The sequence below is a fragment of the Trifolium pratense genome, linkage group LG4 (genome assembly GCF_020283565.1).
Source record: "Trifolium pratense cultivar HEN17-A07 linkage group LG4, ARS_RC_1.1, whole genome shotgun sequence".
Lineage (NCBI taxonomy): Eukaryota > Viridiplantae > Streptophyta > Magnoliopsida > Fabales > Fabaceae > Trifolium > Trifolium pratense.
Genome location: NC_060062.1, coordinates 30215382 through 30228108, shown reverse-complemented (window position 1 = coordinate 30228108; position 12727 = coordinate 30215382). Strand labels below are relative to the sequence as shown.

The 12727-nt window shown below is 33.7% G+C and overlaps 2 protein-coding genes across 2 annotated transcripts; both read right to left on the bottom strand.

The window, feature by feature from the left end:
• Positions 1 to 72: 72 nt before the first annotated feature.
• LOC123881848 (protein PMR5-like) lies at positions 73 to 3995 on the bottom strand. Its single transcript, XM_045930595.1, has 5 exons — positions 3469 to 3995; positions 3175 to 3346; positions 2212 to 2390; positions 1908 to 2066; positions 73 to 554 (listed from the first exon to the last, which is right to left on the bottom strand). Exons 1-5 carry the CDS (start codon positions 3813 to 3815, stop codon positions 209 to 211), a joined length of 1203 nt encoding a protein of 400 aa, XP_045786551.1. The 5' UTR covers positions 3816 to 3995; the 3' UTR covers positions 73 to 208.
• Positions 3996 to 4645: 650 nt separating this feature from the next.
• On the bottom strand, positions 4646 to 10860 carry LOC123881847. The gene is made up of 9 exons (XM_045930594.1): positions 10721 to 10860; positions 7923 to 10181; positions 7661 to 7778; positions 7456 to 7541; positions 6950 to 7194; positions 6074 to 6160; positions 5836 to 5935; positions 5233 to 5440; positions 4646 to 5060 (listed from the first exon to the last, which is right to left on the bottom strand). The coding sequence occupies exons 1-9, from the start codon at positions 10811 to 10813 to the stop codon at positions 4906 to 4908; spliced, it is 3351 nt and encodes a 1116-aa protein (XP_045786550.1). The 5' UTR covers positions 10814 to 10860; the 3' UTR covers positions 4646 to 4905.
• Between the last annotated feature and the right edge of the window lie 1867 nt (positions 10861 to 12727).

Sequence of the window (12727 nt, the reverse complement as noted above, 5' to 3'; positions counted from 1 at the left end):
TATCAAACTTTTCAAGGAATTTATATTGTAGTAGTATAATCATTAATTAACTCTTTATATCATCAACTAATATGAATCAGAATCAACAAAGAAACTTTTGTTTTTATCATATAGTATATATATAACTTCACAGTTGCAAAGAGTAATAATACAGTGAGAATTAAAGCTATGTAAATCACCTAGCTAGTGATAAAACTAACAAAATTAATTAATAGAATAAAGCAACATAGAGTAATTGATTCCAAGTATCAGGCAAACCAGGAAGACACCAATGACTACAATCAGCTGACTGATCAGGGTTAGCTCTTTGTTGAGGACTCAATTCACCACTGTAAATGGAAGGGTGTCCATCTTTCCTCATTTCTGATAACTTTGTAACATCAAGAACATATGCAGGATCGCGCATTTCTCGAATCACCATATCTACTATTCTCATCTGTTGATCAGTGTATGTTGCTCCTCCTCCAAGGTTTGTTGTTGTTCCGCTGATTGGTGCCGTTTCACCATAGCAATTCTTTGTTGTCATACCAACAGCTGCATTCCATTCGTTTTCGCTACACATAAATATAGCAGTTAGTGCAACCAAATCTAAGCATAATTTTTGTTTAAAAATCATATTGTTTAACAGAAGAACAATATTGTTTAACCAAATTTTAATGTAATGAAGTCATGTCATATTGTTACTGTTAAATTTAAAAAGCACAAATTGCTGTTTTTAGTTATTTTTATTGCATATCAAACTTGTATTGTAAAGAAGGTATTTTGGTTAATGTCAATGCATTAATGAGTTAATGCTACATAACAGAAGAACTTATTTTATTTCCAATTAATTGGACTGAATCTTCATTCAATATTACATAACTGAACATCTTCATGTGTCATGTTGGCACCCTAGCTCATCAGATTATGACCTAGCTTTTATCATTTTTTGGTAAGAATGTCATATTAATGTTAGTAAAATGATGTAACTTATTTGCCTAGAAATTTCTTCAGCATACTTTCTTTTCTAACCAAATTCCTTCAGCATATTTAAAGGTTTTTTTAATGTGTAAATTGAGTATCATCTGCGCACAATTACAGAGGCTAGTTCCTCGAGTCAGATATGACCAAGAGTTGTAACGACCGTGCTACATTCCCAGAGCTAGATTCGAACCTAAGAGCTCTGGTTATGTTGGAAGAGACCAAAAGTATCTCATCCAACTCCAAGTGTTCTTGGAGAAAAGACTTTTTATCACAACCATTTTTCTATTGATTTTTCATTGGATCCCTATCCTGACATATTTTCTTGCAAGTTCTGCACATTGAAGTGTGCATTCATGATTCTGTGACAAGATGGCACCAACAAACAAGCCAATAATTTTCAGCCTCAGTCAGGATAGAATAATCAAATTGCAACAAGATATGGGCATACTTGTCAAGGATAGTCAAAAGAAAGGTCCCACTTCCAGCTCTAGAAGCAGCTTATCAGATAAATGCAAATGGGAAAAATGAAAATTTAGTTTGACTTGAGGGAAAAAGCTAATTTCACATCTTGATTAAGTGACTGATGAATTATTGTTCATGTTTGGATTAGCGGTGCCGGTGAGTTTGACAAAAACATGGCATGCCACCTTAATTTTGATAAAAGCTACACTTTAGAGTTCAACTAGTACCATTGTGATCTCGTCAAACTCACCTTGATTCCATACATAAACATAGTAAATTTGTTAGATGCTTTCGACTTTTAAAAAACTAAGAAATTTGGTGAATTATTTACTTTTATCTAATTATTTTAATTTGGAAGTGTTGGTTCATCTTTGGTTATAATTCCATAGCTAGTTACATAGAACCAAAATCTTCTTTGTATCTGATTAAGCTGAAATAAAGAGAAAATTTAATTTAATTTGCCATCCTAAAATAATCCTTACTTGTAGTGTGTTGGAGAAATTGCTTGGAATAACACTTGGGTTCTACTTCTGTCAATATTGGTATCCACCCAATTAGCCCATGTTTTCATACCTCTTTCCAAAGCTGCCATTCTATCCATGTCAGGGTAAAATTTCCCTCCTAATTCTACATAATCCCATCTGCAGTCAATTAATCAACAAAAACAGCCCAAATAAGTAATTTTCTTAAAAACTTAATTTTTTAGAAGTAAATCTAAAATGTCATTTTCTTATAGTATTTTCTTGAATAAGCTTAAAAAAAAGTGAAAATATTATTCTTGCCTACCCTTGAAGTGATCCTTGATGACTCCACCAATGTCCTGTGTTGAACAACAACACATCAACATTCTTCCATGTGTCACCATTCTTATCTACCTCTTCAAGTCTCAAAATTCTCTTCCCTTGGATCACATCCACATCAACCAAATATGGAGCTCTATGAAATGAAATGTTCACACCATAGTCCTGCATATACCATATTACATCCAATTTTAATCTCTACTGTTTCTCTTGTTTGCATAGTCAACATTCTACAGGATAAATCATAAAGATGATTTATGCAGTCTGTAACTATGTATCAAAATTCCTATTTAAGGACCCCTCAGATGCATACTATTGGACCCTTAAATCCATATAATGAATGATTCAATGGAGACTATTTTACAAACACTTTTTCAACAACTTCTGTCTTATTTATTACCAAAAAAAATTATGACCCTACTACCCCTTTTTAATTATTTATGAAACTTTACAAAGAGGGAAACAACTATTTTGCTGCTGCAAAATTAGTAAAGTTCTTAGCTCTTAATTTACCTTTTTCTTTTGAACTAAATATCTATATCTTACCCAAAAAAAAAAGAACTTGGTAAGTGGCATTTTTATGGTTTAAATCTTACTAGCAATGGAAATAGTGTGACATGCCAAATGGGGGATTGGTAGTTATCAACTAAGTTTGTATTTTTCTTTTTTACCAATAACTATGAAACACTATCACAAACACGAATACCAAACAGGACACTGACACATCGACACCTGTAATAATTTCAGAAAATGACATTATTGAATGTAAGCACATGTGTTGGTGTTGTGTCCGTCACATGTGTCAGACACCGCAATTGCAATTGAGATAACATTTGTTACATTACATTTGACCCCAAATTTTCAGAATATATCAATGATCACAGCCACAATTTAAAACTTTTGGTAATCAATTAACAACTTATAGCTGATAAATTTTTGTTGGACTCACCAAGAATGTGAAAATGGAGAGAGGATCTCCACTGACTAATTGTGTCTGAGCATGAGGTGCTGCAGCAGATAGCATACAAATCAAAGACTGCCATTGATTCCTTCCAAGTGAATCACCTACAAACATTACAGTTTTACCCTTCATCTTCAACAGAAATTCAACTCCATTAAACCTACCATTACACAATGCCACAAAAACATCATCATTCAGAATTCAAATTAAGCTAATTTATAATCATATAAGCAACTACACACTACATTATCTAAAAACACAATCTTTTGTTGTTTTTATTACCTTGGAAGCTCACAATTAAGGGGTTTCCAACGGTATCTAAGGTAATCAGAATCGGGTCGACCATACATTTGACAATTGAATTCTGGGTCTATAATTTCACAGCTAGAAGATTCATAAAAAGGGTAACTTTCATCATAAACCCAACTTCCAACAAACAATGCACAAGTGCTTTGATTGTTATTTGCTTTCAAAATGGGTTTTTGATGATGAACTCGTTCATGGTGATGATGATGATGATGATGATGATGAAAAGAAGTACCCTTTTGGCATTGAAGAGAAAGTAGGAAAAAAAGTAAGAAAAATGAAGCAAAAACAGAACAAGAAGTTTGAGAGCAAAGAAGTGCCATTGATAGTGAATAGTTCTAAGAAAGGGAAAATGAAAAACCAAATGGAATTAATTAATATATAAAGAGAACAAAAAGAGGTAACTTTTTTGAGAGGAAAGGTATAGAAATTGTTTGTGGGAAGAGAAAAGATGATTCTTTTTTTGTTGTTGTGTGCATGTGAAGGTGGATGAACGTGGTCACGAATATGCAACTTTTTAAGGCGGTTCAGTAAATTTGAACAATGAAAGAGTGGAAGTGGATTTCAAAAGAAAAATAGGATGCAGTGATAGAAAAATGTGAAAACCATAATTATACTGTACTATAGGTATGGTCACACTCACACCATAGTTTGATACAAGTGGTTTAGAACAGGTTTCTTGATCATTTGATTCAGGGTTTGATATTTAGCATTTAACTGTTGAGGTTGAATTCTCTTAAGGACGGCCGTAAATGTACTATTAGCGCCATTTGAAAACTAAAACAAATATCCCCTTTCGCGAAATTAAATGACATATATTGCTTACTACTAACCGGAGTTGATTGCAGCAGAATAGACTATTCTCTCACAACGTGCAACGTAAAAAACTAAGGTTCAAATCTCAATCGGTTAGGAGATGTGGTGTGGTCGAGTGAACATGTCAAAAAAATAAAAATAAAAAGTATCTAAAGCTAGAAATTAAGGTAAAGATATCCTCAATAGTTATAATTATAAACATAGTAACATTAATTGAGATTTTCCTTTGCAAAAAAAAAAGATTGAGATTTTCTTGTCATTTTAACGAATAATTTGTTTGAAGTTTAAGATTATAATACACTAAACAGTATCTAATCACTTTAAAGAGTCATGCTCATTAGGAAAAATCCCACAACACCAATAGTACAGTACATTAATTAATCATGTCAATAAGACCTTAGATTATTTTTCAAACATGTGACAAGTTAATATCACTGTCACATATTTGATATGCCCCTGAAATTATCTCAAAGATCATACATCAAATTCTCAGGAAAATAAACTTAGCCTAAAGACTAAAGTTCCTACTTTACATTCAACATAATTGTTCACATGCAGTTTTCTTCTACAATAAATCTAATTTATCTTCTTGTTTGTCTAAGAATTAGGGTTTGGTCTCCAAACTTGTAAGTCCATTATCCCACTTTCGCCAATCCCTTCCATTTGATCCACTTCAGCGACTGGACTAGCCGTTTCAAAATTAATTTTACATTTTACAGAAAAGCTTCCATCTTGTTTTGGCGTTGTTGCGTCTGTAATATGAAACAATAAGGTTGTATTCCATTCTGTGAAGAAACTGTTTGAATATGTGCATGTTTGGATTGACAGTGAGTTTGGAGAAATCACACTGACAGTGACACCGGTAGCATATCATGATTTTTGCCAAACTAACTGTCAATTCAAGAATCATAAAATGTTACGAACCTCTAGTCACATCTGAATCAGGAGATGGGTGTCTTGACAACAGTTTCTGACACATCACTGTTCCTTGGAAATCTAGGAACGAGTAGTCCAAAAACTGCGATCGCTCGAAGTTTGTCATCTGCTTAAAACCAAAAGAACTGGTCCAAGTTTCTAGCACACCAGGAACAGCAGGTAGAACCAGTCTCTCCACTCCAAGTTGCTTTAGTTTCTGACGAGGTAAACAATTCAAGTGAGAAATTTGATACTAAATGTGAAAATATAACAAGAACTTTTAGGACATTGTTTAAATAAAGATGAACTCTTGTACAAACATAGTACCTACTAAGTGCACCAAATTTAAAGTTAGAAACTATATTAAAAAAACTTGAACACAAATTTTGATATCTTTTCAATTATATATTTGAGTAAAATCTCGAGCTTTGGATTACTATAAAGCTTAGACAAGAATTGCTGGTAAGAACTTCTTACGACTTTCGATGTTCAGAAAAATTTATACATCAGAAATGAATTACAATATGAATTTCACATGCCATATCAAGAACATTTTATATTATAGTTCATAAAACAAGCTAAAATGCGTCATTCAAATGATTTTTATGTTACCTTTTCAAGCTCATCCATTAAAACACGACACATTCCAAGTCGGCGATACTGGAATCTTGTACCGACAAGGGGTACTTCTGCTACCTTCTCTCCAAATATCCTACAAAATGAAATGGCAAGTTATGGAACCGTGAAATATAAATAAAGAAAAACTAAAACTTTAACAGGAGATTCAATCATAGAATCATGCAAAACCTACTACTAGATTTGATTCTTAGTAGTAGCAGATTCTACTCACCTAATAGTTGCCACACTAATCAACTCTTCATTTCTCTCTAGAAGTACGGTATAGAAACCCTGGAAATTCAACCGGTTGAGCTCAGACCTGCACGGTTCCAAAGTACATGTATCAAGCATTGTCGCAGAGCGAATATAACAACAATGTAGCACAATTTAGTACATCATCCACACATTTTAAATGAAACAAATACCTACCAGAACTAAGGCTTTGAGTTTGAGATGCAAACATAGTTGGAATCTCAAACTCTATAGATGTTTTTTCATGCCATATTGTTTGATCGAAAAAAAATTCAACACAAGAAGATTTAAAAGTTTACGCTTAGTCCATTAGAATCATCTTTGAATCTATTAACCAAAATAGGCATAGATTAGTTTACTCTTCAGACACTGGCTCAATATTCATGATGCCATCCATAGGCATAGATTTTGCACAATAAGCTGGAAGAGAAGAAATGTTGTACAGAAAAATAAGGAAACTTTTTTATTAGTATCTTCAAATAAATATGTCTACAGTCGCATCAATTCAATCATGCATGATAAACGTAAAACTTACAAACTTCGCACTAAATTCTAACATATCGATGTATTGTATAAAAATAGTATAAGGTTTTTTTTCCTTATGAGAAAAAGTTGGTAGATCATAGAATCCACAGTAATGAGAAAACAAAACTGATTACTTTCATTTGTGTCACCTGAATAATACTAATTTACCACCACTGAGCAACGGAAAAGTCTCAAAACTGAAGGTAAGCAATGCAATTTCAGGTTGAACTCAGAATGCTTTATGCATGAATTGCTAGTATGCGACAACACAGTAAGCAAAGAATCGTCATAAAATGTTAAGAACATGATTTGAAGGATAAGAATGCCGTACCTTTGGTTGAATATAACATCTTCCACGATATCCCTCCTAGAGAACGAGTTATGTAACGGCTCAAAACATTCATGCATCACCGAAAGTGCAACACTGAGTTTAGTGTAACTCTCTGCTACTAAGTCATTTTCAGCACTGCCAACACCACTATTCTCAGAGTTGACATACTTCACCAATGTCCAAGTTAGATTGTCCTCACCCACTAGAACCGGCTTTCCCAACAGATTTTGGAGCCCCTTATATACCTGGGAAAGTGCGTACATGTAAATGTAGTGTATAATCATTGTCATAAAACATAATTCTAGCAGCATATATCAAATCTATTATGCTTGTGATGTCTTAACATTTATCAATCACGAAAATCATGCGTTGTGCACTAGTAGCTAATTCGCTATTAAATGAAATCCATTATAAATGCAACCATGATATGTAAAATCAGAACAAATAGAAGAATGAGATGCAATTTTTCTAGAATACAAGAAAAAAGGGAGGTGGACTTAACTTACCCTTTCACACTCTTCTCCACAAAACCAATTTTCCTGGTATCGTCTTGAATTATCTTTTTCTTTATTTCTGAGGCACTGAACATGATCTACATAGAATTGAAGAAAATTTTCATTGGTCATCATATGTAGTTATTCTGCCCACAGACAAAAAGACATTCACAGAGAAATGGATGAAATATTGAAGCAAATCTATATATCAGCTTACATTTATGTTCACACTGAATGCAAGTGAGAAAATGTCCATCCTCAGTCTTTTCAATTTTGTTTTGGCCGCAAATCCCGCAACGGCATGATGGACAAAACCAATCACCATCAGGGATGTCCTACACATGCAGAATGACATTAGTTAATATGGCATTAAAGTACTGAATTGCAGCAGTTACATCGACACAAAATGGAAAGGATATATATCAACAAGACAGAACTTAATATGGCACGATTGAAAAGGAAACTAGTTAATAATGTACCTCCAAATTCAGACAATTCTTATGAAATGCTGAGGGGCATTGGTCGCATAAAATAAGTTCACCGCCGTAATTACAAACAGAACAAATGTTGTCATTTTCGCCTTCAAACATATAATTGCACGGTTTCTCCATGACTTCCCTTGCCCTGTGATCTTGCATTACTTCCCTCATGCAATCTAACAATGACCTACCATCCTTCAAAAAGATACAAGCCGAAGGCCAGCAGGTACTGCTTCCACCGGCATGGTTTGCAAAGCCACTGAGTCCATATATGTTCTGACAACAGCTGCATTTGATTCCTTCACGAGTTATCCTTCCCTCAACCATGGGGGAGTTTCCTTCTCCTTCTGTTTCCCGGTAAAAGACCTTGTATTTTGGTAACACAATGTTGTAATCTATTAACCAAGACAGAACATTTTGAGGCTTTTGATGTGACAAACCCAAAACCTTCTGCACCCTCTTGCTTGATCTTAGCACCCGGGTAGGTACTTCATTCTCTATGCCCTTTTGTGCGCTACCCTTTGAAGTCCTTGTGCGTTTATGGTTTCTCTTTGCAGTTGGTGGTGTACCATCTATAGTATGTAATTCAGGCTCTTTTTGAAGCAATTGGAACACACTCGGCAATAGATCATCACCATTAACTTGATCAGAATTAGTCCATTCAGGAATTTTTTCTTTAAGGTATAGTCTGCATGCACCTTGAAGTGTACCTAAACACTGATTTTGTGGAGACTTGTACAAAGTTGTCTTCCTTCTTTCAGTTGGGTAGTCAAAGATCCATCCTTCTGCTAACAGATGTTTTTTCGCTTTCAACTTCCATTTTCTCTTATCAGCCGAGTTTCTCTCTAATGAGTGAAAGTAGTATTTCACGATGGCTAGAGGACATAATTCAGGCTCAGATTGAATATTAACTGTAGAAGGATCCTTAGTTGGAGGACAAACATCTAAATCTCGGTTCATTTGTTGCGAATCAGTTAGCAGATGTGAAATATTACTGTCAATTTGGGGTGGCACAAAGTTCATGCTGGAACCATCTTCCAAAACTTTAGTAACCTGAAAAATTGAAGTGTAAAACTTCGGGTCACGTATATCCGGTGACTTGTACCGGTACCGTCTATTTTGAGGACAATTGTTTTCGGTCCATTCAATTGTCCATCCAAGATAAGCAAGATGTTTTCTAACTTTCGTCTTCAAAAGTTCTCGAACCGTCTTGCTCCTGCATCCAACTGCATACTCATTAATAACTTCAGGACAGAATTCAACTTCAGACAATACCAAAGGTCTCCAATTTATTGACGTAGAGCGTCTGCGTCTTCGGTTTTTATCTGAATCTAATACATTAGCACAGGAAATTTCTTTTGGTGATTCGGACTCTTCATGTAAAACACTTTCCTTCTCAACTTCCCCATCCACCAAAGGAATGGGGCTAGTGCTACCACAGTTTTGATCAACATCCAACATGTTTGGGGAGTCACCATTTTCCTTGGGCCTATTAGCTATTTCAATGTCAGAACCAATTTCATTACCATGACTAGCAGCATAACAATGAACATTATCAGATGGTTCAGATGACCCTCCTTCGAGTAAATTCTTCGGAAGGTTTAATGCAAGGCGAACTTCGTTTAGAGTGAGGGTATAGTAATCACCAATCACCTCAACAACCATTTCTCTCCACAACTCCTTCACATTACAAGTCCATTCTTTAATGGTTTCAGCAAAATCTTTTCTCATCCTAACATCATACCAAATCTGTTTCACCGAGACTGCAACATAGGATACCCTCTCACACTCCTCAAACAACTCAAGAAAAACCCATTTCCCTCTCGGTAACCAATTCTCAGTTGATTCATCCCAATCCTGAGTGATCCTCAATTGTTTAACTCCAACCTTCATTTCATCACCCAAATCAGGGAAGAATATGCTCCTCTCCTTCGTTCCATCACAGTGATCGAATATCACACCTTCCCACCAAGCATCTTGATAATTCACATCAACACAAAGTCCAAATGGAAGATCCTTTATCCGTAACTCAATTGGAGGAGGCAATGGTCTAATTAGACCGCGTTCATAGACACAATTTGAACCAGATAAAGGATTAACACCATCAAAAACACTAGAAACGTTCACCACTTCAATAAGATAGTCTGATTCATCATCATTGAGAATATTGTCATATTTCACATATCGCTTCTTCCTCCCACAGCGAACAATTTTCCCCGGATGCCATGATCCTAGAAAACCATCCTCTAAACTCCTCAACTGTAACAAATAAAAAAAATCAGTGTCTTTATAAAAAAAACCTTGAAGTGGAAATTTCAGATAAAGGAAAATCACAATTCACACAACATGCATGTTTTGTCAAAAACCGCAAAGTTGTTAAGAAAGGAATAACAATGAATCCACATTATATCACCATAAACAGTATCCCATTCCCAATTCATCACTTGCATGAAATCCAAAGCATAGTCAAAAACAAGAAAATGCCAACAATTTAAGCAAAGATGAATGCTAATTCAATTATGAAAACAAGAATTAGAGAAGTCACATCAAAACCATAAATCAACAACAGAAAATCAAAGGATCATAACAGTAAAAAAAAAAAAACCAATGAAAAAAAAATTCTTGAGATAACAGAATTACAACAATAATTGTGTAAAATAACCCTCACATAAAACCCTAAAAACACCAAATCACAAAACCTACAACAAAATCCACATCCCAGAAATTCATAAACAAAAAAAAAATCAAATCTTTATCAAGAAAAAAAAAAAAAACAGAATCAGATAGCATTACATTACCTCAACTTTTTCATCAACAAGAAGCTTTTTTTTCAACGACCCTCTTTTCCGTTTTCGATTTCCATTATTCTTATCACCACCATCAACCTCCATTGATGAGTTACACAAGAAATTCAGAAAAAACTTTCAATGCAGAAAACGCGGCATTTCACGTACCCTTTTGTTTCAAGAAACCAATTTCAAAGAAAAAACACAAAACCAAACAAAAATCAACAATCTTAAACGATTGAAAACCCAGAAAAAAAATGGTTCTGTTTTTTATTTTTTTTCTTCTGCGTTTTCTTTCAGTTCAGTTATGTTTTCTCTCTGAGTGTTGAATTGAAGTTTTGATCACTTCAACAAAAGAAATACGAATAAAAAGATTTAACATTTTTTTGTGTGTTTTATTGTTATTGGTCCACGTGTACTAACCATGCACGTTACTTATGTGTTTTGAAGGAACTGTTTAATAAGCATGTTCCTTTCCTCATACAATTTTTGTTTCTCCTTAAGAGATTATTTTAGAGTGTGGTCCAATGTGAACGGTGCATCGTGCGGCCGCAACGCCGTTTTGTGTGTGGACCCTATTGTGTGTGCGTTACTTGTTGAGAAACTAATGGAAAAGATTTTCTTTACATTGATGGAAACGATTTTTGTCTGAGAAGAAGAAACAAAAAACTAATGGAAATTTTTTTTGTTATTGTTTTAGGGAAAATGTTAAATAGTGTACCCGGTGCACTAATTAAACATATTAAAAAAAAAATTTGTCTTGAAACTTTTACATTCAATGCATTGAAATTGTAAAAAGTTGTTTTTATCAACATTAACTTTATGTTTTATTTTTATTTTTAGTATGCTTAACAAGTGCACTGAGTGCACTGTTTAACATGATCTTGTTTTATTGATACGAATATTCCACTGCCAATTGATAAATAGGTTAAGATTTTTATTACTTTAATCCAATTTATTATTATTGGTGAAAAGATTTTGATTTTATTTTTGGTCTAGAAAAGATTTTGATTTTATTGTGTTGAAATGAGATTATTTTGAATTGCTAAAATTTTACTATGTATTTTTTTATTTATTTTTTTAGTAAAATTACAATGAATGATATAACTTGAGGTCAATTTTAATATATTAGTAACTTTGGTGGTAATCGATCGATTTTAATATGTTAGTAATAAATTTCAAGTATGATGATATTGTACGTTGATAATTTATCTTATGAGTGTTTGGATGAGACGGTATGAGATCTTATGTAGTTTAATTTGAGGTCGATCACTCACAAAATAAAAATAATAAAATAAAAATAATAAAGTACAATAAGATATGATGATAATATATTTATCTTATGAATGTTTGGATGAGATGGTAAGAATTTCATTCTTAAGAGCTCGTTTGATGCACATGATAAAGAGACAAAATATGATAAAATTATTCTATCCTACTTAAATATTATGTTTGGTGCATCGGTAGGAAAGGTGAATACGTATAGTGTATGGACTTCAGACTCCAACTTCTGTACATATAATATGATTTGCCTATCAATTGAATTAAGTTTATGAGAACTTATTTTTAGTTTTTTTTTTTGACTTAATTTTTAGTTTGTTTTAATCGAAATATTTCTTGTATAAGTTTGAATGTGGCAAATTGGAGACAACACCTCCTCTCTGTTGTGCGTTTGATTCGCTGAAAAATAAAGGATTGGACGAAACAACTTCAGTTGTACTGTATTTGATATCAAAACTGTTCTTGAGACAGGATAAATTGGGGGCCAATGGACTGGACAAAAACCCAAATTCTTGTCTACCACTAAACCACGGGATAATTTTTTGTCCTCTGCACAAGTTGTCTAAAATACCAAAATAACCTTTTGTCCATCAAACATCGTACAAAGACAAAATTTTGTTCAACACCTTAAACTTTGTCCTGTACTATTCTGCCAAGTACTTATATTTTGCATATCAAAAATAATTATCATCCACCATATTCGTACATGTTTTTGGGTTATTGTTGGGTTACAAGCTT